General features: G+C 41.9%; 2 protein-coding genes across 6 annotated transcripts in view; one reads left to right on the top strand and one right to left on the bottom strand.

The window, feature by feature from the left end:
• The first annotated feature begins 1458 nt into the window (after positions 1 to 1458).
• On the top strand, positions 1459 to 7539 carry ckma (creatine kinase, muscle a). The gene is made up of 8 exons (XM_031310751.2): positions 1459 to 1714; positions 3043 to 3250; positions 3433 to 3587; positions 3866 to 3998; positions 4960 to 5131; positions 5335 to 5458; positions 5911 to 6100; positions 7035 to 7539. Exons 2-8 carry the CDS (start codon positions 3058 to 3060, stop codon positions 7211 to 7213), a joined length of 1146 nt encoding a protein of 381 aa, XP_031166611.1. The 5' UTR covers positions 1459 to 1714; positions 3043 to 3057; the 3' UTR covers positions 7214 to 7539.
• A 3562-nt stretch (positions 7540 to 11101) lies between these two features.
• mark4a (MAP/microtubule affinity-regulating kinase 4a) overlaps positions 11102 to 25185 on the bottom strand; it is a 36196-nt gene continuing 22112 nt past the window's right edge. Inside the window, exons 11-18 of one of the 5 annotated variants that reach the window (XM_031310750.2) lie at positions 24025 to 24134; positions 20094 to 20280; positions 17814 to 18025; positions 16205 to 16308; positions 15255 to 15539; positions 14022 to 14104; positions 11979 to 12023; positions 11102 to 11911 (exon numbers count right to left, since the gene is read on the bottom strand). In XM_031310750.2, coding sequence (XP_031166610.1) covers positions 11526 to 11911; positions 11979 to 12023; positions 14022 to 14104; positions 15255 to 15539; positions 16205 to 16308; positions 17814 to 18025; positions 20094 to 20280; positions 24025 to 24134 — 1412 coding nt within the window. In that variant the 3' untranslated portion in view covers positions 11102 to 11525. Of the gene's footprint in view, positions 11912 to 11978; positions 12024 to 14021; positions 14105 to 15254; positions 15540 to 16204; positions 16309 to 17813; positions 18041 to 20093; positions 20281 to 24024; positions 24135 to 25185 lie in introns of all 5 variants that reach the window. The other 4 variants (XM_031310747.2, XM_031310749.2, XM_031310745.2 and 1 more) reach the window with 4 other exon arrangements.

Here is a 25185-nt window from a genome sequence, read left to right as displayed (position 1 = left end):
TAAGCGTCTGTCTATTGCGTTCCAAAACAGCCGTGCCGTGATTGGATTTCATAAGGGCGAATTGTTAAATTTTTACAATGTAACTTAAAAACTTTAAAAATAAACATATGTGTTTTGGAATATAATGTTCAGCTTTGGCAGCTTTACCTATATGTGCTAAAATATACAATGACGATAGTGACAAGTCCATAGCAACCAGTGTTGAATTGGTTAAATCCCAGCATCCTTTACTGAATGGTCTCAATGTTTTATTGTTTTATTTCATATGAATACTAGTTTACTAGAGGAGTAACTTAGTATTTGAAGTAATGCAGTAATGCATGAAGTGTGCATTTAGTTTCCATGCTTACTGTGTTTCCACAACAATGTTAGTAAGTAAATCTACTGAAATGGCCACCACACCATAACAGAGGAGTGGGATGTGTAAGATGAGAATGCAGAGAGAATTTTGAGAATTTTACAGAATCAAATGGTATCTGTACTTCTTTGCTAAGTGCAAACTTGCATGCGAGGGGAGGGTCATGCCTTTTTTTCAAATCGTTTTGGAGGGTCATAGGAACATTTTTATTGACGAGGGGAGGGTCACGTCTTTTTAGGTTAGAGGCCACAAAACTCCTCCGGTGGCCCCTTAATTAAATAACGAACAGTCCCTTACTAGTTACTTTACACATTAAGAGTTTTGCACACAGAATACATGTAGTTTATAAAATACAATGTTTTATTATAAATTAAACTGAAAGGATTGGCCGATTAAATGCTTGGTTGATTGATAGAACTGTTTGGATCGTTTCCACTTTCTAAAATGGGAGGATTTTTCTGCGTTGAGTAATTTTTTACTTTTAATACTTTAAGTACATTTTTCTGATGATACTTATATACTTTTACTAACAATTTCAATGCAGGACTTTTACTTGTACAGTGTGGTATTAGTACTTTTACTGAATCGGAATACTTCTTCCACCACTGGTCAACAGTTTACTAAAATAATCAGTAACACTTTACTTGAAGGTATCTACATAAGAGTGACATGACACTGTCATGAAGGTGTCATAAACATTATAAACAAGTCATAAATGTTTATGACATAAAGCTTCTTTTAGTAAGTGTCATTCGGTTTTTGTCATGACAAGTTATGTTTATGGTTAGGGTTGGGGTTGGGGTTAGGGTTAGGGTTCATGTGTCATGACAATGTCATGACAATGTCATGACAATGTCATTTGTTCATGACAGTTTGCCATTTGATAAGTGAAAGAATGCTAAATCTGTCCAACCTTTACGCCTCACACAAGGGGCCCTGATCTCCACCGCATGCGTGGCAAAAGTGAAGCTCAGCTTTTTTCAGTTGCTTCAACTACCTCCAACAGCACCCCTTCACCCACCCTTGTGACCCCCCCTCCCCTCTCTGATACTCCCACCGTCTGGTGCTATGTATGGGCCAGGGGTGGGTGAAGGGGGGTGAGGGTACAGCACTACCCATCTTAGATGACTGAAATGTAAATGCGTCCCCTTTCATAAACTGTTCAGAGTATCAGTGCAGAGGATCTGGCCAATGAGGGTGCAGCAGGCACTAAAATGGATAAGCCAATGGCTGAGTGTCTGCCTGGTATATAAACAGGGAGAAAAGACCTCCAAAGTTGGGTGACCCCTATTTTGTCTACGGTGAACAGGATCTGATCCCAAGGACTGTTACCTCTGTTTCTTGTCTGCTGTGAAGGTAAAGCAATATACCAGAGATTATTAGTTTTGTGGAGTTAAAGAAGGAGGAGCAGATATTTGGGGACGTGCAGATTCGGAGAACCTTTCAAACATTTAGAACTGGAGAGAGTAACTCTTTTTGGCTGCTTTTTTTCTGGGCTTTGGACTCAAAGTCTGTGATGAAATCAAAGGATAAATGCACAACAATTCTGGGATGTTTGAATCTATATGATGCATTCTGGGGATAAAAAAGAGGCCTACTGGGTATCAGAGGTCATTGAATTTTGTCAGATTATTCTCAGTGACTTTATTAAATGGAGAAAAAAAAACCCCAGCATGAACATGATGTTTTAGAATAGCGGTAGCTGCAACGCTGTTGCATGAAGTTGTGTCACTACATATATTTATGCACTCTGCAAATAGTTCTCTCATTTGAGCGCTGATTTATGTGGACAGGTGCTTCATAGTTTTCAGACATGTAAGAGACTGCCTGGAGACACTGGATGTCCACTGATTGACTTAGCCATTTAAGAGTCACCTTTTTAAGATGGTCCTAAAAAAAGTTCTTAGCAAAGTACATCAAAAACGCTACTTTCATAATCCAATTTGGCTTATTACCAAAATGCCACACTGCAGCTGCATGTTATGTGATGTCAGAAGTGCGTCATTGCATTCATGTGATAGGCCTATCAAGGCAAGATGAAACAAATTATAAAAAAGGTAACATGTATAGATGATTAGAAGTAAATAGATCCTGGGGGACCATGGGGGAGGGTTCCTGAAGGGACAGATTTCTATCAGCATAGTGACAACTTGCACTAAGTGTTTGAACCTGCATGGTGAGTGGTGATATAAGTGTGATACAAAGAAGGTGTAGAGTGTTTTTCAAAGGGGATACGTGTGTAAAACATGGCCAGCAAAGACTTCTCCATGCGTATTTATGTGTCAAAATGTAAATTGGAGAACTGAGGTTGTGCGTGTGCCCAGATAATTAAAATACTACTTGTATGCTTATGTGCTGAGGACATTTGGAAAAAAGGGTATGAAGTCAGGTGTGCCAATGCTAAATATATCCAGCCGACACGCTCCTCCCCCGACTCTATTTTAACTGGACATTTGAGCAGTCGAGAATTGAGTGACAATTGTCACCAGGATTCCTCTGCCGACCCCACTCTCCAGCCCCACTCTCCAGCTGTCTTGCAGAATACCCCATATCTCCAAATGCTGAAATGTTTTGTGGATATTCAGATCACCTTCACAGACTAGGTTTGATTAGGAAGAACTGTTTCTTGATTATCCAGAGCCTCTGTTTAAGTTTGCTCATCCTGTGTTTCCCTCTCTTTGCAGTGTTAGAAAGCAATCATGCCTTTCGGTAACACCCACAACAACTTCAAACTCAACTACAAAGTTGAGGAGGAGTACCCCGATCTGTCCAAGCACAACAACCATATGGCCAAGGTCCTGACCAAGGAGCTGTATGGCAAGTTGAGAGACAAGCAGACACCCAATGGCTTCACCCTGGATGATGTCATCCAGACTGGAGTCGACAACCCCGGTGAGACAAGAGAGACACACCTACATTTAGACAAAGATCTCTTTTATGCAGCATAAAATCATTCAGACACATACTGCAGGTCTATACTCACTGAAACAAAACACATTTCTTAGTTTAACCTGTGAATAAAATCACTAAATACTCATAAGCTTGTCTCTTTCCTCTTTGCCCCCTGAATTTAGGTCACCCCTTCATTATGACTGTTGGCTGCGTTGCTGGTGATGAGGAGTCCTACGAGGTCTTCAAGGATCTGCTTGACCCCATCATCTCAGACCGTCATAATGGATACAAGGCCACCGACAAGCACAAGACCGACCTGAACTTCGAGAACCTGAAGGTGCAGTAGCCCAGTTTTTTTTTTTTTTTTTTTTTTTTTAACAAAAAGCAGAGAGCGCTATGGTTCATTAAGTAAAGACCTTACACGAGAGAAAACTTATTTACTGTAGGGTTAGGGTTAGGTTTAGACTTTCAGTGTCTCACACCAAACACTACACTGGGTCATTTCATTGATTTGCACACCTTCAGCTAGACAAATAGGCACATGAAGATGCACAGTGGCTTACATTTCTGGCCTCTGTTTCACTTTGTAATCAGACTTTCTCATTTTGTCATTAGGGTGGTGACGACCTGGACCCCGCCTACGTTCTGTCCAGCCGTGTCCGTACTGGCCGCAGCATCAAGGGATTCACCCTGCCCCCACACAGCAGCCGTGGGGAGCGCAGAGGCATTGAGAAGCTGTCCGTTGAGGGTAAGTTATTATTTGTTTGAGGTCATATAAGTATGCAAAGGGTTAGGGTTAGGGTTAAAACCTAGCATCCGTAATGGGAGCTACGAGGGGCACGGGCACAAGGGGACCTTCCGTGGTTCTTTAAAAGACAATTAAAAAGGATAAAAGTGTTTAAAAAGAGATTGAAGGAACCACTGGACAGGATGGTCAGCGGGAGTTATATTACTTTAAAAAAGTAACCTGGCCCTTGAATCACATCAAGGGCCAGACATGTATAGTTTATTGACATGCTTTTATTTCATCGAAAAAGTAAAATATCTTTGACTCAATTATTGCATGTCTCATATAGTCTTCTCACTTACAGTTTGGTCCACATAAAGCCCTGAAAAAGTGAGCAAAAAAGTTCCAAAGCCATTCTAGAATTTAGCAAATCAAGCAAAACAATGATTACATTTTCTAAGTAGGCTAGCACACAGCTGACTCACAACAACCTCTTTCACAGCCGGAATATGCAAACTCTCTGGTTCTGTGGGAATTTCTGCGTCTCAAAGTCGGCAAATTTGCTGTCACGTAATTGCAAGTTCAAAAACAGTTTCCCATGTTTTTGGTTTGGCGCACAACTAGGTGGGCCAAAATATATTGTGAACCTAAATTGATGTGCGGGCCGGATCAGAATTTGCAAGGGGCCAGATTTGGCCCACGGGCCTTGAGTTTGACACATGTGAGTTAGGGTTTTCCCAAACAATGTTCACAAGAAAAGTAACGTGTCATTTGAGGGTAACAGGTAGAATACAGTGAGCCAACTAGTAAAGGGTTAGGATTAGGGTGGTTCTGCTTGCTCATTTGATGCTAAAACAGTAACAGGGAACGTTAAGTGACAGATGACACTCAACAATAGCTCCCACCGCTCACTATTTCTTGTTGAGATCAATGACAGAAGAATATTCAGTCTCCTAAATGTACTGTACATGTGTCTCTCCAGCTCTGACCAGCCTGGATGGCGAGTTCAAGGGAAAGTACTACCCCCTGAAGTCCATGACTGATGCTGAGCAGGAGCAGCTGATCAATGATCACTTCCTGTTTGACAAGCCTGTCTCTCCCCTGCTGACCTGCGCTGGCATGGCCCGCGACTGGCCCGACGGCAGAGGCATCTGGTGAGTATGACTGATAAGTGAAAATAACCTTGTCACAAGTTTAGTTTAGTGGTTTACACATATACAAATTAAGAGATTAAGCTCTCCAATGCATAATCCAATTAAAATAAAGAAACTAAAATACTGAAAGGAAAAGAAAGACTCCCATTATGCTTCTGCATCACCTGTGTGTTTTACTGTATGCTGATCCTATCTCCGTCCAGGCACAACGACAGCAAGACCTTCCTGGTCTGGGTGAACGAGGAGGATCACCTGCGTGTCATCTCCATGCAGCAGGGTGGCAACATGAGGGAGGTCTTCAGGCGTTTCTGCGTTGGCCTGCAGAAGGTACACATAAATAAAACCAGGTCAAAACCAGTGGTGGAATGTAACTAAGTACATTTACTCAAGTTCTGTACTTATAAATGAAACTAGCCAACAATATAAAGGCCTACAAGTCCAGCTGAAATGATTAGACCATTAAACACACAACTGTTTGGATCCTTTACACTTTCTACAATGGGAGGAGAGTTCTGCATTGAGTACTTTTACTTTTAATACTTTAAGTACATGTCCTTGATGATATATACATACTTTTACTTAAGTAACATTTTCAATGCAGGACTTTTACTTGTAATAGAGTATTTTTTTACAGTGTGGTATTAGTACTTTTACTTAAGTAGAGGATCTGAATACTTCTTCCACTGCTGGTCAAAACCAGCAGAGTCAAAGAGTGAAAGCAGTGTGGATCGCTGATGGATGTTCCTCCTGACTTTTCTTTTATATTTCTTATCTCCCAGATTGAGGAGATCTTCAAGAAGCACAACCACGGCTTCATGTGGAACGAGCATCTGGGCTACATCCTGACCTGCCCCTCCAACCTGGGTACCGGCCTGCGTGGTGGCGTCCACGTCAAGCTGCCCAAGCTGAGCACACACCCCAAGTTCGACGAGATCCTCACCAGGCTGCGTCTGCAGAAACGTGGCACAGGTACAGTACAAACAGACCCACTCTTTAGCTTGTACACCTGCGGATCAAGTGAATGGGAAAAGAGTCCACTCACCCCCTGCATAAGTCTTTCCAGTTACTGCCATCACGCCGCTGCTATAAACTCCCTCTAGCCAAGAAAAAACACGTACAAACACTCCTTCATTCCCACTGCCGTAAACATCTTAAATATAAAGTAATGACCCACACACCCACACACACACTATGTCACTTTGCACACACACATTGTATTTTTTTTCATACTGTGTTAATTGTTTTTTATAAGCTATTAGGGCTGCACGAGGACAATATGCCATATGCGATAACATTGTTAAACATCGCGATAACGATATCACTTGCAATAAATAAACAGATCTTAAAATGTACTCAGTTCTGCTGCTTTTAGTATTCTGCTAAAATACAACACGTTGCTTGTTGGATTTAAAAAAAATAAAAGGAAATCATTTAAAACTTTACTTTTTTTGAACAAATTGATCATTATGTTGAACATAAGACACTACTAAAAAGAAATAACAGTTACATTTTAATGTGCAGTGTTCTGATCATTTCTTTAAACTAACACAAAACTATCAGTCTTGTGTCCATTGCGATACGTCGCAGCCTTTCGCGATGTTTGTATTCCGCCAGTTGATATTGTGATTACGATAAAAAAAAATATATATATATATATATATATATATATATATATATATATATATATATATATATTGTGCAGCCCTATAAGCTATTGCATGTTTACTGTCCGAGTTTGGTTTTTGCACTGTATGTAGAGGCCACGTCTGGGACGATTTTCTGTCATGACGGACATTAAGGTTTCCTGTATCTGAATCAGCCTGGCAGGTCCATTTAGATCGCTACTGAGACCCTGGAAGGTGAGATGCGTAATCTGTAATCTGTCATCCCTTATCCTCTTCAGGTGGTGTGGACACCGCCTCCGTGGGTGGTGTGTTCGACATCTCCAACGCCGACCGTCTGGGCTCCTCCGAGGTGGCCCAGGTCCAGTTGGTGGTTGATGGTGTCAAGCTGATGGTGGAGATGGAGAAGAAGCTGGAGAAGGGAGAGGCCATCGACAGCATGATCCCCGCACAGAAGTAAAGAGGGACAACCTCGTGTTTATCTCGTGACCATTCGCGTGCAATCGAGCCAGCTGACGGGCTTGCAGAGGAAACAGCCGCTCCACCAAGAGACTCTTGACTCTGCTCGCCTATTTCTTCCTTCCAGCTTTGGTTTTCTATTTTCTCGTTCCTCTGACCCTTTGTCCTTTTTTTTCACGTTCTCCTGTGTTGGTTGGTAACATCCTGGGATCAGCCTCCACTGAGCTGGGCTCGCCTGGCAGACGTGGTACCACCTACTTTTTTCTTATAAAAAGTAATGATTATTGAAGCTGTTCAAACTGCTCAATAAAACCCCATGAAACAACTCAACGAATCATTCTGATCTTTTGTGTTGCAGCATGGGAAACTGGAAATAACAATGAACAAAGTATAATCTTCACTTATTAATGCTCACTTAGATATGATCAAAAAGCTATCGACAAATATTCAGATGGTGTGACCAAAATGAAGGAAAGAAAATGCCAACATCAGTGAATTTTATTAATCTTCAGCTCCATATTCTCCCTTTATAAACCACATCCACTCCATCTCAGTGTACAGTTTGTTTCTGAGGGGAGGAATTCAACAGCAGAGCAGTGTAAAATTACTCATACAGGTCAAACTGGGTGTGTTTCTTCAGTCTCTTTTTGCATATAACATCAACCGTTTCCAAAAATCAGTTTTGAAATGACAGTGCATGTTAAATGCTGAGCCCCCTGGGGTCCTAATACTGTACCATCCACCATCTAAACCACACCAGCGACAAAGCGTCTCTGAGCACACACGTTTACTTTACAAAATCTTTTCAAGAAGGTTTCACAGTAGATTCCACCTTAAGACAATGTTCATCCATCATATACTAAGAGTGAGTTGTTTTACACCAAGTTATTTGCTTCTTTTTTTTTTTATTTTTTATTTTTATTTTTTAGCCCGTTTCATTTCATTTCCACCGAAAAGGCTTCGCTAACAACATGATTTATATTTGCGATCGGGAGACAGTGACGTGACATTTCTATGGCTTTGAATGCAACCCAGGGCTTTCAACGTGTTAGGGACTTATTGGGTATCGGTGTAAATTCAAGTTAAAATAGAACCAAACTGCACAATTTATTCCCAAATGTACAGTAAGTGTCCTCGCTGGATCTACGACTGAACATTTCTCTGTACGCTGTGGTGCATTTCATGGCATGTCGAAATACTTGTAAGAACTCAGAAGCCCTCTCGCGTGTACTGAACCTATATCCTCTATAGCAAACAAGGTGGAGGAGAGTCACTGTGTTTCACCAAAGCCTTCCTGTTTGTTTGTGTGAACGGGGGGAGGGGGGGCAGGTACCACATTTAGCACCATTTCTCTGTATCAAGTCATGTCTAAAAATGATCTGTATGTGTCTGCATTCCACGAAGCTTCCAACCCTAGGTGTGCATCATGTTTCATCCCCCCCCCCCACCTCCCCTAAAACCAAAACTCTGAAGTCATGCAGGATTGCAGGTTGGTTTTGTTCCCCATTGTCACTGACAGAATCTGCTTTAAACTAGAATTACTTCCCTTGCTCTAGCTATAAATAAACCTTGAGCTCTAAGATATATACTATATTCATATATTTTATATACAGCCATTGACTGACTGATATAAATCCTGTTTGTTTTTTTGTTTTTTTAAATGATATTATTCTAAAAAATAAATAAAGTACCTGTGCAAGTATCCACAAATTGAAGTGTTTCACATTTAAGACATTGGCGCCCTCCAGTGGCTAGTTCTGGGTATGACCTATACAGGTACACTGGAAGGAGCTGATTCAAGTCAAAGCAAAGTGCATTGAGGTCTATATTACCTAATGCTAATATACACCACAATGAGAAAACGTCCAGAGAGGGGACAAGGACAGACTCCGGGTGTCCATGTTGGTGTCTGCTTCTCACCCTGGGGAGGAAGGTCAGGTGGACACCGGTCTCCCCTGCTGGGCTCCATGAAACAGCACACGCCAAACAGGACTGAGAAGATGTTGGTACATGGGTCTACACTGTGAGAGTGCGGATGATGGCCGAGTGTTTGTTTTTTTTCCCCCCGTGCGAGAAAACAGGGTCTCGAACGAAGAGCCGAGGCAAGCCAAACGTCGCTCATTGTGACAATAGAAAAAAGTCGGTGGTACATACGAAGGCGGTGGACAGCTAAGGTGGGGCGTCCCTGTTAAATGTAGGGAGTCGGGGGAGTTCATGATGGATGGGAAAGGAAATGGGGGTGGGGTAAGGGGGGGGGGTGGGGGGTTGGGTCACCATGAGCAAAGCCACAACCGAGAGATAGTATTAACAGTAAATCAGCAGCCAAAAGACATGTTCTCTGTAGCCTACGTAAATATCACGGTACGTCATTCACTGAAAACAGGGAGGGAGAACAGAAAGCTTAGACAGGAAGTTGTTTCCGTCTCTCTCTCTCTCTCTCTCTCTCTCTCTCTCTCTCTCTCTCTCTCTCTCTCTCTCAAACATTAAATATGCACTGTATGAAGGCGCTGGGGGTTGTTCACTTTAAAAGGCAACTGGACTAACGAGAAGAAAACACTATGCACACTGCCTTCATCAAGCCTTTTTCCAGATTCAGAACATCCCCCCCACCATGATCCCCACAGCCCACAGTCATCAATAATGGACAGACCAGTTTATAGACTGTGCCACAAAAAAAGAGAGGGTGGACATTTAGAAGTGCATGATCCTTTGTGTGTGTGTGTGTGTGTGTGTGTGTGTGTGTGTGTGTGTGTGTGATCGATGAGATTTCGCTGCTTGGCTGATCTGCTTATGGTGTTTCCCATCCACCTAAGAAGATGATGGCTGAGGTGAGATCCCATGGCACAGAATAGAACCAAAGAATTGCATTGCACTGAGAAACAAGCCACACCTACAGTATCTCTGTTATGTTGTGGTGGGACGAGTGACAGATTTCAAGGGCAAGGTTTTCAAAAATCCACATTTGTCGCTCTTGCTTGCTTTAATCACCTTGAACGATCTCAACAGTTGAGGGCTTCTAGTAAAGTTAGAAAGATATTCTCTGCCGCCCGTGAAAAGGGATGAAACGGGGATGGGAGGTTGGGAAAATCCAAATGCTTTGAACTAGTTTTACTGACGATGACCAGCGCTGACAAACAATGAATCCAGCCAATCAGAGAGCAGCGTGTGTGCACATAGTCTTTGCAGGCCTCTCTGTTCATTCTTTTAGAGAGCTAGCAAAGGGAAAGTATTTATGACAGCGATGGTATAAAAGTTAAACAACCTTATATTTAACCAAAAACCAGCTGCAATTATTTAATTGGGATGTTAGCAAGAATCTTAAATGGAGCCTGGCATTACTGCACCACAATGTCTTCTTGTAAAAAAATAAATAAATAAAAAATATGGAGCTAACCGTGGGGTTTGTTTGTTTCTCAATAAACATCTACATTTTTTCATTTTAATTTGCTAGTCCCATGCAGAGAAACCAATGTGATTGAGAGAGGCGACAACTATCAGTTGATGAGGCGGGAGATGTCGTCGGCTTTTTGGATTCCGGGTCAGCCTCTGATTGGCTGTTTTCAAAGGCCCTGTCAACCCTGCTCCCACTGACCTTAATCCAGTGCAGTCGTCACTGCTGTATGTACACCGATCAAAGCAACGCAACCCTCGCCGGCTGCTTGTCTGATCACTGAGTCGGACCACATCCACGTTTGTGCATGTTATTGTCCCCAGGTGATGAAAAGTCAGCAGATGATCACGTCATCGGTAAAGGGGGGGGGGAAGAGATGGCGTACGTAGGGGTGAGATATAAAAGAAGAATTAAAAAAAAAATTTTTTAAAAAAGGACTGGCTGGTCAATTATGACCAGTACACAGGAGAAGATGATTTTTTTTCTGTAGTGGTGAAAGTGACAGTGGGTAAAAACAATGATCAGAGCAATACATAACAAAATAAAGAGTCATTATGGCTAGAGTAGCAATAAAAAATATTGAACTAGATTCCGTCTGATCCAGGTCCAGTGGGTGCAGTCACTCAGTGAAGAAGTTGGCTGAGCTGGGTGGGGTGAATGGGTGGGGTGCCTCAGTCTGTGTGACTTTATGGGTCAGGTATGTGTGTATCTGTGTGTGTGTGTGTGTGCGTGTGTGCAGTAGTCATAAAAGAGAAGGAGAAGTCTATTCTCTCGGGTCCAGCCCCTCGCCCCTTCTCTGCTATTTTTTCTTCAATTATGTCCACCCCACCCTCCCTTTGCGCACACACACATGAACGCTCACTCACACACACACACACACACACACACACACACACACACGTACACAAACACACCCTTCCGTTCAAAGTTCAAGGTCCTTAGAGATTTGGGTGGCAATGTCCCGAAAAGCTAGTGGCGTCCCCCAGAGTCGCGTGTAGCGCACCCCGTTAGAAGTCTCGGAGATGCCCGTGGAAAGTTGGCACACCTCGGCCTCGAAAGCCACGCGGCCCCCTGCCACGCCATGGGTGCAGGAGAGCAGAAAGGGGCCGGCATGGTGGACCTGGCAGCCACATCCCAGCGCCGCCTCCCGCAGAGCCAGAACCACCTCCGCAGGGTCACGCCGCACACCGCCTCTCAGATCCCAGCCACGTCCGACGGCCCGGGGCTCGGACGCTTTTTGATACCCAGGTAGATGGCAACTAGGGAGAGGGAGGAATATTAGAAAAATGTTCAGGCATTGGACTGTGGCTGCTACTACTAATCTCATAAAAACAGAAATGAACTACCATCTATTTGGAGTAATACGTGTACTGACCTTGTGACCGCAAATCTCCTGATTCCCTCAGATTCATTTGTGACCCTGCAGGACAAACAAGCAGAGTAAGGCCACTACAGTACAATGAGTACAGTTGTTCCCATACGATACCAGTATGGGAAAAGCCTCTGAAAAAATCTGCCTAAAATGCGGGTATCTATATCAGCAAGTACGCAATGATGTGCACCGATCCGATACCAAGTAATTTAGCCCCGAAATAGATCAACTTTTAAAGTAGTTCTGGATAAAACGGCCGTTTGCTACTAAAAACTCTCCACTAGCTCTCTGCTAGCAGACCAACCGGAAATCACGGTTTCTTTGCCAGTATGCAAACTTCCATCCAATTCCCTGGCATCTCATTCGCATTGTTCATGTTTTACAAAGGGTTTAACCCCAGCCAAGCCATTTAACAATTATAGCAATCATATCATATCCATACATATATACAAACACTACCGGTCAAAAATTTGGGGCAACAGTTTTCAGATTACATTATGTGCTTACATAATTGCAAAAGGGTTCTCCAATGTTTTCTCAGGTAGCCTTTTAAAATGATATCAGATTAGTAAATAGAATGTGCCTTTGGAACATTGGATGAATGGTTGCTGATAATGGGCAATGTAGATATTGCATTAAAGATCAGCCACTTCTCAGTCCCTCCAGAAAAACGAGATTATGCGATCGCATAATTCAATGCATAATCAGCCAAAGTCTGCATATTTATGCGGGGACCGCATTATTTCAAATAAGCCGCACTTTCGCCGGATAAATTGCCGATTTCCGCGCAAAATATGCGGGACTTGCATGATTTCATAATCCCTGCATTTTCGTTGCAAAAAAGTCACATATATCTTAGCAGAAAGTTGAAAAATGTTGCGTTTACTTCACACAAGAGCAGCCATTTTCCCTTGTTGCCATGGGAACGTTATGAAGTGACGTAATTACGCGACGTGAACATCATCGAAAAGCTGCAAACCCCGCGATGAAGCCATGATGAAACCGCAGTTTTTGCAAGTTCCCACAATTTCATCGCATAAAATTGCATAAATATCCCGCATATTCCATCTTATTTTTTAAGAAAACGTGCCGCATAATCAAGGATTTTTGCCTGCAACAATGACAAAAAAAAATCCGTATTTTTCTGGAAGGACTGAAGACTTCTTTCTACAACAGTAGAGAACCATTTTGCAATTATGTAAGCACATAATGTAATCTGAAAACTGCTGCCCTGGTTGAAAAAACAATGCAACTGATCTCAGCTGGTATTCTGTCTATAATGGAGAGGAATGGAAATTTCTAAGTGACCCCAAACTTTTGACCGGTAGTGTGTGTGTGTATATATATATATATATATATATATATATTTATTTATTTTGAATGCACTGGTATCGGATCGACACATGTTCAGGTATCGGAATTGGTATCAGGAGGGAAAATATAGTATTGGAACATCTCTAACAATGAGTCTTCTGACTATGCCACAACTCTCAGATGAGATGGCATTCAGCAGTGGATATCATAAAGTGAGACCAAGCAAGCATCAACAACAACAACAAGCACACAATGTGCAGAACAGTGTGTCCCACCTTACACCTGACCCTCAGATATGCACTTTTCCCCTTTTTCACAAGTTTTAAAGCATGCAGTAAGTGTAAATGCAGTCCTTCTGTTCATGGGACTACACATTACCATCCATTCTTGCCAACAACAGATGGAATAAACATGTAATGACTTTCGACCCATCGACCACAAACACAAAATGAAAACATCATCATTTCTAAGGGCACACTGACTAATTAAAGGCAGTCTGTGCTGACAATGACACTCATCCTGAAACTGAAAGTTGAAAAACAAAAATCAAATGAATGTCTCCTTGATTGCAACCATGCTTGAAACCAAGTGTGTGGGACCTTGACAGTATGGAGATGATTAACAAGTCATGCAGACAAGCACTAATTCATAGATAGAGGTACGAAGAAGTCAGGCAGACAGACGGGGGCAGCACAGGCAGACAAGAAAGAAGCCAGAGACATGCAAACTTACTAACTGTTTTTGATCCTTGTGGAAGAGTACAACCCGAGACTGATTTGTTTGAGCCCTGGCGCTTGGACGGGTCAAGGTTGACCCTGATGCCATGACAAGGGGGGTGGGGGGGGGGAAGCACAACAAGATAAAGACGGAGAAAAGGGAGGGAATACGGTGTAAGAGCAGAGGGGTGGGGTTGGAGGATAAGAGAGAATATAATTCAATCACAGGAGAGCAAGTGGTGGAAAAGAGCGCAGCGCAGCAGCTGATTGGCAAGGATAAAGCTGAGGTTTGATAAGATTAGACATGTGTGATTATGACGACTGGGGGAGCAGAGGATAATCCGGGGCCACAGAAGGCTTGCCAAAAGGCCTGGGTGAATACAGTGTTATTATATAGTACAGTGATATAAGCATGGATCCATATCCAGGCTGTGCTCAAGCTGAAAGGAAGAACTTCACAACAACGCTACATGATTTCATATCATATTTGACTTTCTTGGTTTGATTTAATGTGAATCTTGTCTTCTGAAGACATATTTTACATTTGAGCAGCTGAGACGGCAGAGCAAGAAAATTAAAATCCACCAAAAACTATCAATGCAAACATCAGGGCTGTTGTACCTTTTTCTTTTCCCTATGACCACATAAGAACATTGGAAAACTAAAAGCTATGCAGAGTGGAGCAAGGTAGGAAGGACTGTAGCAACTGAAGACAGTAGCTTTAGAAATTAAGATCTCATCTAAACATAGACAGATAATAGCTCTAGTGTAAACAAAAACCCTTTGAATTCCAGCCATAACATTAGTAGTTGAGCTTATAAATTCTGCATTTCTCTAAATAGTTTGACATTTTGGAAAACATGAGAACATCGACACCACTCTCTCATGTCGGTACGGTAAAAATCAACCTAGCGCCGAGACTATTAGCTAAGCTTAGCACAAAGGCTGGAGACAGGGGGACACAGCTAGCAGGGCTCTGTTCACACAGACCAACACGCCTACCAGCACTTCTAACGGTTATGTATCTCATTTCTTTAATCTGTGCAAAAAACAGTGTAGTGCACTTTTATAGATGCTGATAGGCTCTGTTTGCTTCTTTGAAGAGAGCCAGGCTAGCTGTTTCCCCATGCTTCCAGTCTTTATGCTAAGCTAAGCTAACAGTCTCCAGGCTGTAGCTTCATATTTAATGCACAGACTTGAGAGTGGTGTTTCTCTGGTGATATGTGCCATGTGCCATGCATCCATATACCTGCGAGTGAGTTTGGAGGTCAGCTTGGTGAAGAGGTTGGAGGTTGCCCTGGTGCGGGCGTGCGGCAGAGGGCTGGTGTCATGGTGGGACAAGGTGGGTGAAGTGGGGGGGGCTGAGTAGACGGGGGGCCCACGGTCCCTCAGCTGTCCCCCGTGAAAGGTGCTGCGGATGGTGGAGCCTCGGGTCAGGCGGCATCGGTCTGAAGAGGAAGAGGAGGAGGCAGCTCCGGCGCCAGAAATGCTGAGCGTGGAGGGAGACGCTGCAGGTAAGCGGTGGCCCAGGGAGCTGCAGACAACAAATAGGAATGACAGCGTCTTAAGCTAGCCCTAGGGCTGGGTATCATTCAAAAAAAGTTCAATATTGATGCCGGTTCCGATACTGGGAATTCCATACCGGTTCCTGAACGATACTTATTTCGATACCAGTTTTATCAAATTTTAACGATAAGAAATTACAACAATACAATTTACACAATTTTTTGGTTAGTAGTCTAGCCACTCAAAAACGACAACACAAACAAATGAGCCAGTGTTGTAATGTAACAAAGCATAAATACTTCTGTACTTTACTTTGTTATTTATATTTCTGGAAACCTTTACTTTGATAAAATATATACTTTTACTCCAATCCATATCCCCTAAGCATCTTCGTTACTTGCTACTACCAGAGAAATTACCAAGAAATTTGTTAGACTGAAAAAAAGCAGGTTTGGCGAATCATTGCTCCTCGATTGCAAAATAATGCACGCTCCGTTCCAGTTGGTGATGTAATGCCTGTTTGTTGCCAAGCGCCAAAACCATAGGCCAAAAATGAAAGAAAAAAAAGAAGGGAAGCATAATAACTGACAGCGTGATGGAAGCAACTGCTGCAGACTCTCCCGCAAACGTAACAGACGATGATCACCCTGACGACAGTGACAAAGATTAAAACCTCCAACACAAAAGCGGTACCTGTTGTCTTTGCCGTTCTGCAGAAGAGAGTGTCTGTCAGCGCCTGTGCGGTCAGTGCACACATATGTATTCCTGCGTGTCATGGCACTTCCAGGGATGTTGTTCTACAGAGAGGGGAACAAGGTAAGAGGCAGATACTGAGAGTCACTTTGATATTCAGTGGAACCAAATCCACTACACACTGTTACAGTATGCTAAAAAGTGACACTAGCATCAAACTGTCGACTCACTTTCTGTTAAAGTGTTTTGTACTTCCATATATACTCCTCGTGTATATGGCTGAGTCAAGCTGCTCACAAAATATACAACATAACTTATATATTTCATTTATTATCCTTTATTTAACCAGAAAGGTCCCATTGACCATCCTGGTCAAGATGGACAGCAAAACAAAAAGTTTCATGCACAAGTACAGTCAGGACAGGCACAGATAACAAAAAGTATTATATATATAATTGTTAATTAAATAATTATATATATCTGAACTATAGTTCTATTTCTATTATTATTTAATTAACAATTACACAGTGTTTATTTGGACTCAGTTCATATATATATATATATATATATATATATATATATATATATATATATATATATATATATATATATATATATATGTGTACAGTATGTATATGTATATATGTATGTATGTACATATACATATATATACATACATATATATATATATGTACAGTATGTATATGTATATATGTATGTATGTACATATATGTACATATACATACATACATACATATATATATATATATATATATATATATATACATACATACATATACACACTGTACATACATATACATATATATATATATCTGAACTGAGTCCAAATAAACACTGTGTAATTGTTAATTAAATAATAATAGAAATAGAACTGGGTGTTTTAACAGTGGGAAAATACAAGTCTGAATTTCATATTTTTCTTGTGTACTAAAGGGAGAAAACCACTGAGCCATATTGCATCATATCTGAATGTGGGTTGTGTATGCAATGGGAGGAGGTCCAGATGAAAATAAAGTGCCTATTAGAAAAAATGAGAAAGCCATTTTGCACAGACTTTTAAGACGGCCTCTAACTTCAGCTCTACTGTAAAGTCGTGAACAGTGCAGACTTAAAGATCCCATCATGTGGTGAAAATAACATCCATGTGACATCAGGCAAGCTTTATTCCACACTGCAAAACTGATCTGGTCAAAAACATGTATTCATTGATTTACAGACATCTCTTTTGCCATGTAAGTCTATGGGAAAAAGTATTTTTGGGCCAGAAGGCATTAAGTGACAGGCCTGGAGTTGTAATTCCACTGTTTGGCCGCTATGTTCAATTTGCTCGAAAGCCTGGCAGACTTCCTGGGGGCCTGGGATAAACCTGAATTTCCAAAAGTCAAAACTATCTACACTTGTGGGTTTTTGTTTACATTTTGACATATAGTCAAATGCTTTGGCTACCGTGAGTTCCTGTCAACAGTCACCTGCATTACTTTGATACTGAAGAAATAGTCTGGATGTGATCAGGAATCAGGAGCACTGCCTTTTAGTTTCTAAAATGACTGTGTCTCCTCTCTCCTTGAGGGGGACATCTGTCACTTACTGTGGTTGCGATCATGTCTTTGCGGCGGTCTGGGATCTCAGACTTATTGGGGTTGTTGGCACTGCTGACCATTGGGCTGGAGGGAGGGAGGCTGTGGCTCCCCATCACGCTGCAGCTGGCCTTACGTGAAGGCATCCGTCCCTCCCGCAGCTCACGGTCGCCTGTGCTTGTGGGGCTCCGTTTGGGGTGCATGACGGGCATGGAGGGCCCGCCTTTGTTGTGGAGGACAGCAGAGCGCAGACACAGAGACTCGTATAAGGAATATTCTGCATATACAGTAGAACCCCTCCATACAGCTAGTCACAGCCCAAGGCCTAGCCTTCCAAGTGAGGATATTTGTATACCACGCATGTTAACTTTTATGTTAGTTTAAACTAGGCATGGGCCGGTTACCGGTTTCAAGGTATACTGCAGTTTGAAAAAGTCAAGGTTTCAAAACAGTATGAGCTGTTTTTCATGAGTGGTCAAGGAGCGAAACTGCAGTTTAGTAATCCATCTCCCTGCCAGTGTGCAGAGTGTTATAAATAATAAATAATAATAAAATATAAATAAAATACATTGTGTTCACTGGAATTTTTTTTTTATTTTTTTTTTTTACCCAAACATTTAAAAAAATAATACATTTTAAAGCTGTAATTGCAATACTGCAATACCGTGAAACCATGATATTTTTGCTGAAGGTTATCATACCGTCAGAATCTCATTGCGGCCCAAGCCTAGTTTAAACTCCGTATTGCAAAAGACTTATTAACAGTTATTAGCCTAAAGCCATCCCCACACTGAACTCTGCACTGAAATCAAAGACATATAGACACAACTGTGCAATATGATTTTTTTAAACTTAACATACATATGTTGATATTGTGTATATGAGTTGCATGTGTGTGAACGTGAGATGTTTTGAATAGGTACATTTAATGTATTTAATGTTTGTTTAAAGGATATTTTTGAGCACCGTCTCAGGTAGTGCATCTGAATCTCATTGTATGTAAATGCAATGACATTAGGTGCTTTCCGACCGGTACTTTTTAGAGGAAAAGTACACTTCTAAGCAGTTCTAAGAACTACTCTCCCCCAAAATCTTTTTTTCCGTTTGCATTCCCACTGGCCAAGTGGCCATAGGGACTGGTAGGAGGGGTAAGGGAGCGACGCAAGCACGGCAACGGTCTTTATAGCATTGTCACTAGACCTTAGCGCCACATACAACAACAACAAATGATGCTAATACTTGTGCACTTTTCCTATATTAAATGCACGTCCATTCTCGTAGTAATTCACGTAATGTTTTGCTCAACACAGATGGGGCTTTATTATACTCAGAACAGACTCCGCCTCTGCCTGCTGCGCTGTGGACGTGTGTGTATGTGTGTGTGACTGTGTGTGTGTGTGTGTGTGTGTGTGTGTGTGACGGCTGGCGAGCCGCAGGACACGCTTGTGGAGTTTAACTCCGAAAAGACAGTTAACCACAGGTTCCCGTTAATCTTATGATGGACACGTGTTGTGATATTTAAACAAACGAACCGTCAACGGCGAAATAAAAGCCTCCTATTTACGAGAGCGGTCTGAGAGACCTCCAGCTTGCCGCGAGGTGTCTGAGCATGACTGGCCGAGCGACGAGCTAGAAGCCGGGGCATGCGCTTGCTGGCTGTCGCCTCACTTGATGGAGCTTCTGAACTCCGAAAACTTTGAAGCAAATTGTCAATTCGGCATCAATTTTCACAAGACTGCCTATATTCGAAATCTAAACAGTTAATTTCTCGACTAAAACGTTGTCAGAAGTGAATTTAATGATGAATAAGATGGTGAAAATTGTTAAAAATGTCCCGTTGTTGGTCGTTGCTCTGTTTGCAAGTTTCCGAGTTAGCAGTGGGCGTGACTTATAAGTTCAACCAATCAAGTACACCTAGGAAAAGGGAAAAGACCCTGCTCTGAAGTAGGAGCTAAAAAAGTACGCTACTGAAGCCAGAGGAACTTAAAAATCCCCAAATTTTTCCTGTCGGAACACGACGAAAAAAGTGTTCTAGGAACGTTTAGTTCTAAGAACTGCAAAAATCCCTCCGGTCGGAAAGCCCCTAATAAAGGAATCTATCTTATTATCACTGGTTTAGTTTGTCCTAACAACTCATGAGAGCAAGTCTTTGAAATGTCTCTCTTCAGGTGTGAAGACATCTGTTTTTGTATCAAAAGACATGAATATATAAAAATGCCAGGTTCCAGGTTTCATGAATGTACAGCTCAGCTAGAGTTAAGAAAAATGAAGAAGTTAGAGAAGAGACTCACAGAAGTCGCTGTGTCGCCGCTGCCTGTGGTAGGTGGAAGCACTGCGCTGGCTCTTGTTATGTGAGGAGGAGGTGGAGGAGGAAGAGGATCCCGTGGCTGAGGAGTGCTTGTTGGTGCCGTTGGTGATGGGGCTGGGTCGTACCCTCGCCAGGGACAGGCTACTGGCTGTGCGAGCCTCACTGCCCTCCTGCGGTGTTGGATAGAAATGGGTCAGTGTGAAGAAGCATCCACTCCCTCACTAACTATTTTGCTATTTTGTTAATACATACAGACATGTACTCTCACTAGGTTTTCTTTATTTTCTTCATTTAAAGTTCCTACATCGATTAACAAAGACGAAAGATTAGTTTTGTTTGAATGAATGAATGTTATGGATGATGTAACACACCTGATTACTGACCTGAGAACTGAGACCTGATTGGCCAGTTTGAACTGGAGAGGCGGGCTCTCGTCCTATATGTGTGAGTAGAATGTGAGAGTTTTCGGGTGGACTGTTTTTGTGGACTTTTGTTTGAGGAGCAGCACCAGAACAGTTTGAGCAGAGTAAAGAGGAGTTCCCTCTGTGTTGAATGTTTTTATTGAAGACTAAAAAATAAAAATGTAATGCAGTATAGAGGTGGATGAATAATGTCTTTGTCATCATGCATTTTTGTTTTGTTTTGTCAATGTATATGTCACCATGATGTGTAACTTTTAATTTATAGTAAATGTCTCTATGTTAGTCCTATGTCACCTGCCTAGGGACTGCAGATGAAAAGTAGTTATTTTTACTAATTCTGGCATATCTCCATGGTGTTTTTTATACAACAATGTTCATAAATATGCATGGTCCCTATCAAATAAACCAATAAAATAAAAGTCAACCAGTTTTCCCAGCAAACCACCCTGCCAGCGTGATGTTTTATCTGCTTCATGGTTCCTCTGAGCTACAACACACCGGCTCCCATGGTAACAGGTTAGAGCTTTCACACTGCCTGCGTAACAAGCACGTCTCAGGTGCGGCACGAGCTGCGCCGAAAAACGCGTGCATGCTAGAAATAGGACCAACGCCAATTTTTCATGCGCCACGCATGCATGTTGGAAGCGTTTCCAGGCAACATAGAATGGGAAAAGATGTTTATAAGTCATTTTGACACAAACACATTTAATGACATGTTGATGTTTGAAAGTCTCTAGGTTTTGACATAAATGCAGATATAAATGTAATTAAAAAAATAAAAAAATAATAATAATTATCGATTTTCAAATATTGCAGCTATCAATACAGAACGAAATATTCTGTGGCCTATTTTGCCGTTAATACTGCCGACGTTGTCTTTGCTGTAATCAAATCAGTATATGTTTATGTTTAACATGAAGTATACTACTGCTTGAGTGCAGTAAATTTCCACAACTCTCTCCCCATATGTCGAACAAGAATGATGAAACATCCATGTGTCCAGACAAGGCTAGCAGCAGCAGCGCCGCGTCAGACACGTTTCTGGTGTGCAAGGACATAGAAAACGCCACGCAGCCGCCACGCAACTGACACGCAACCAGTGATGGGAATAACGGCGTTATAAATAACGGCGTTACTTTTTTCTTTTTCTTGTTTGCTCTTCCCATCTTAATAACGCCGTTACCGTTACTGCCAAAAATGCGGCGCGTTACTATATTTGAAGCTGTTTTTTTCATCAGACCAGCTAGATCTCTGAGTCTGAGCCGAGAGGCAAAGACTTTTTTTTACTGTTCTTCCTTGGTTAGTGGGCAGTGCACGACGCAAGCGCATACATGCTAACGATTGGCTGAGGTTGAGTAAAATGTCATGGTGAGCCAATCAGAGGTAGAGTTGGGCGGGTGTTCGAAAGCACGCGTAGTCGGACACACAAGAACAACGCAAGCGAGTCAGTCAACGAGAGAGAGACAGGTATGGCGTTATGAAATCAAGGAGAGGGTTAACTTTTCCTGCTACAGATTTTCTACCGTGGTCAGAAAGAACAGGGGAGACACTTTGTTTCTCTCACTATATGACTCTAGAGTCGGTACTCGCTCGAAAGCTAATCGCCGTCACTCTCTCACTTCTCCCTCGCTCTATCACCTACTCCCCACACTCACACACACACACACACACACACACACACACACACACACACACACACACACACACACGCACTGGCTCGACGCACACACCAGCGTACAAGTATAAACACATCAGGCCACTTACGTTATTTGCACTACAAAGAGTGTATATATTTGTTATTTATTTTTGGTATAGTGCTTAATTTTGCCCAGTTGTGGCCTGTTGAGGTGTTATGTTATTTGTATCGATCCACTATATAAACATAATATCTACATACATGACATTTGATTGGAGGCTAGTCTCACTTTGTCCCACAGCAACATTAAAATAGTTTAGATTTGTGTACATTGTTTCTGTAAATAATGTATTGTATTAAGTGTCCATTTCATTATAATATTCAGATTTATCATAAATAATTGAACATGCACATGTATTTTAAGTTCCATTAAAGAGGGGTGGGTAGAGGTGGGGTCACATTTGAGCATTTAAAAATGTACTTGAAAGTAATGCAATATTTCATAATTTGTAACTGAATAACTAATTTAATTACTTTTTGGAAGAAGTAACTAGTAACTGTAATTAATTACTTTTTAAAAGTAACTTGCCCAACACTGCACGCAACAGAAACGCCACACTCACGCCACTCAGCCAGTGTGCAGCTGGCCTAAGTTGGCATATGATGCTTGGTCAGATTTGTAATCATATTTTCTAACCAGATATTTCCTTTTTTCCCTTCCATGCTTTATATCTAACATATTCTAATCCTTGACCAACCCTCTCGCCCAACCACCCTTCCATCCATCCCCATCCAAGGTGGTTAACTCAGACGATATATCACCAGACACATTTCTTTTAAGGTAAAGACTGTGCTTCCTCAAGTACTCTCTCCCAGGCACCAGCACCTCCTAAATGAGTCCACTGATCTAAGCCATACCTACGTATACTGTATGCACCGGAACACTGACAGAGCAAAAGAGAAGGTGGAGGTTTGTGTCTACTTGCTGGAAACCTTTAGGCCATAGTACATGCAGATAGCCAAATCTCTTCTGAGAATGGTTAAGTTCAAGGTAGTCCGGATCAACGGAAGTCCATTGCCAGGATAAGTCTGACAATCTGGACGGATGTCCGGCTTTGCCCTCATCACAACAAGAACAACCTCTGAGCTAACAAGCTAAGGCTACACGCTGAAAATGGCAGGTATTGACGAACATTTCAACTGTGCAACAAATCAGGCCTGCTTGGTTCTTTCAGGGAATGATTGTTAAGCTTTACAAAGATTATGTTAGGGCATTTCCTCTCTAACTGGGACCTTTTGGGACCGATTGGTGGGATTGCTGTGGACAAAATACACACGGAGATACACTGGTAAGAGCTAATAAGGTTTAACCATGTATCAGCTAATTTAAATAGCTCATGTTACTGTATTGTGTCAACAGTTAACTTCATGTAATATTGTATATGGCGTTTTCTTTTGCGGAGTGCAAATGTTCCACCAAAACAAGTTCCTTCCCGAGACTGTTTAGCAGAGCCATCGTCGCTGCGTCCAGAGCTTAGCACCGCCCAAGATGATTGTGATTGGTTTAAAGAAATGCAAACAACCCAGAGCGATTTTTATATATAAAAATATATATATATATATATGTTAATAGTTGTCATAGTAAGGTATAAAAAAGTACTATTAGGGACCGGTACAGAAACAGATTAAAATGATGCCCAGCCCTAATGATAAATAATTTAGCATTTACAATGTGACCAAAAAAAGGTCAACCTGGTATTTCATTCATTGCCAGTTGCTCTGGTTAGTATGTCAGCTAAATACCTCATATTTACATATATACATCAATAAGTAATGACTTGATCTGTATAACTCACATCGCCTTTGCGGCCCAGTAGTAGGTAGGTGGCGGTGACTTCATTGTATTTCTGATTGAGCAGAGAGTCCTTGATTTCCTCTGAAGTGAAGCCCATCCCCACCATCACCTCTGAGGAACACAAACAACCACTTAAAGAAGGTACGACAACAGACATGATGATAGGAAACATCTTGACCAGGTTTGTTATGGGACAGGCCTCTTAGTAGCAGTGTTGTGACCAAGTCACAAGTAAGGGCTCCTGCACACTGCCTGCGTGGCGTAAGCGTGGCGTTTCTGTTGCGTGTCAGTTGCGTGGCGGCTGCGTGGCGTTTTCTATGTCTTTGCACACCAGAAAGGTGTCTGACGCGGCGCTTCTGCTGCTAGCCTTGTCTGTACACATGGATGTTTCACATAAACATAAACATAAACATATACTGATTTGATTACAGCAAAGACAACGTCGGCAGTATTGACGGCAAAATAGGCTACAGAATATTTGGCTCTGTATTGACAGGTGCAATATTTGAAAATCGATAAATATTTTTTTTTTTTTATATCTGCATTTATGTCAAAACCTAGAGACTTTCAAACATCAACATGTCATTTATTAAATGTATTCGTGTCAAAATGATATATAAACATCTTTTCCTATTCTATTTTGCCTGGAAACACTTCCAACACGCTTGCGTGCCGCGTGAAAAATAGGCGTCGGTCCTATTTCTAGCATGCACACGTTTTCGCCGCGGCTCGAGCCGCGCCTGAGACGTGCGTGTCACGCAGGCAGTGTGCAAGCCCTAACCTGTTACCATGGGAGCCGAAATATAAACGGACACGCCACGCAGCTGACACGCTCACGCCACGCAGCCAGTGTGCAGGAGGTCTCAAGTCATTAGGTCCAAGTGTCAAGCAAGTCTCGAGTTTTTGTTGTTGTTGGGCAAGTCAAAACAAGTAACAGGTTATTTCAAGTTAAGTCAAGTCAAGTTAAGTAGAGTCCTTAGTTACGGCGAGTCAAGTCCCAAATAAAGTCACTTTTTACCAAAAAACCCTAAAACTTTTGCTTTTTTCCTTCTTGGGTGAACATTTTTAATCCAAAAAGATTACTCGTGGCACAGATGCAGCCGTTGTGGCGGTCTGGTCGGACTAATGAGGCTTCAACAGGGGTCTTTGATGCTACTTGTTG

This window comes from Sander lucioperca, chromosome 13, assembly GCF_008315115.2.
Source record: "Sander lucioperca isolate FBNREF2018 chromosome 13, SLUC_FBN_1.2, whole genome shotgun sequence".
NCBI lineage: Eukaryota > Metazoa > Chordata > Actinopteri > Perciformes > Percidae > Sander > Sander lucioperca.
The sequence above is the reverse complement of the archived record's forward strand: the minus strand, read 5'-3'. Positions and strand labels throughout refer to the sequence as shown.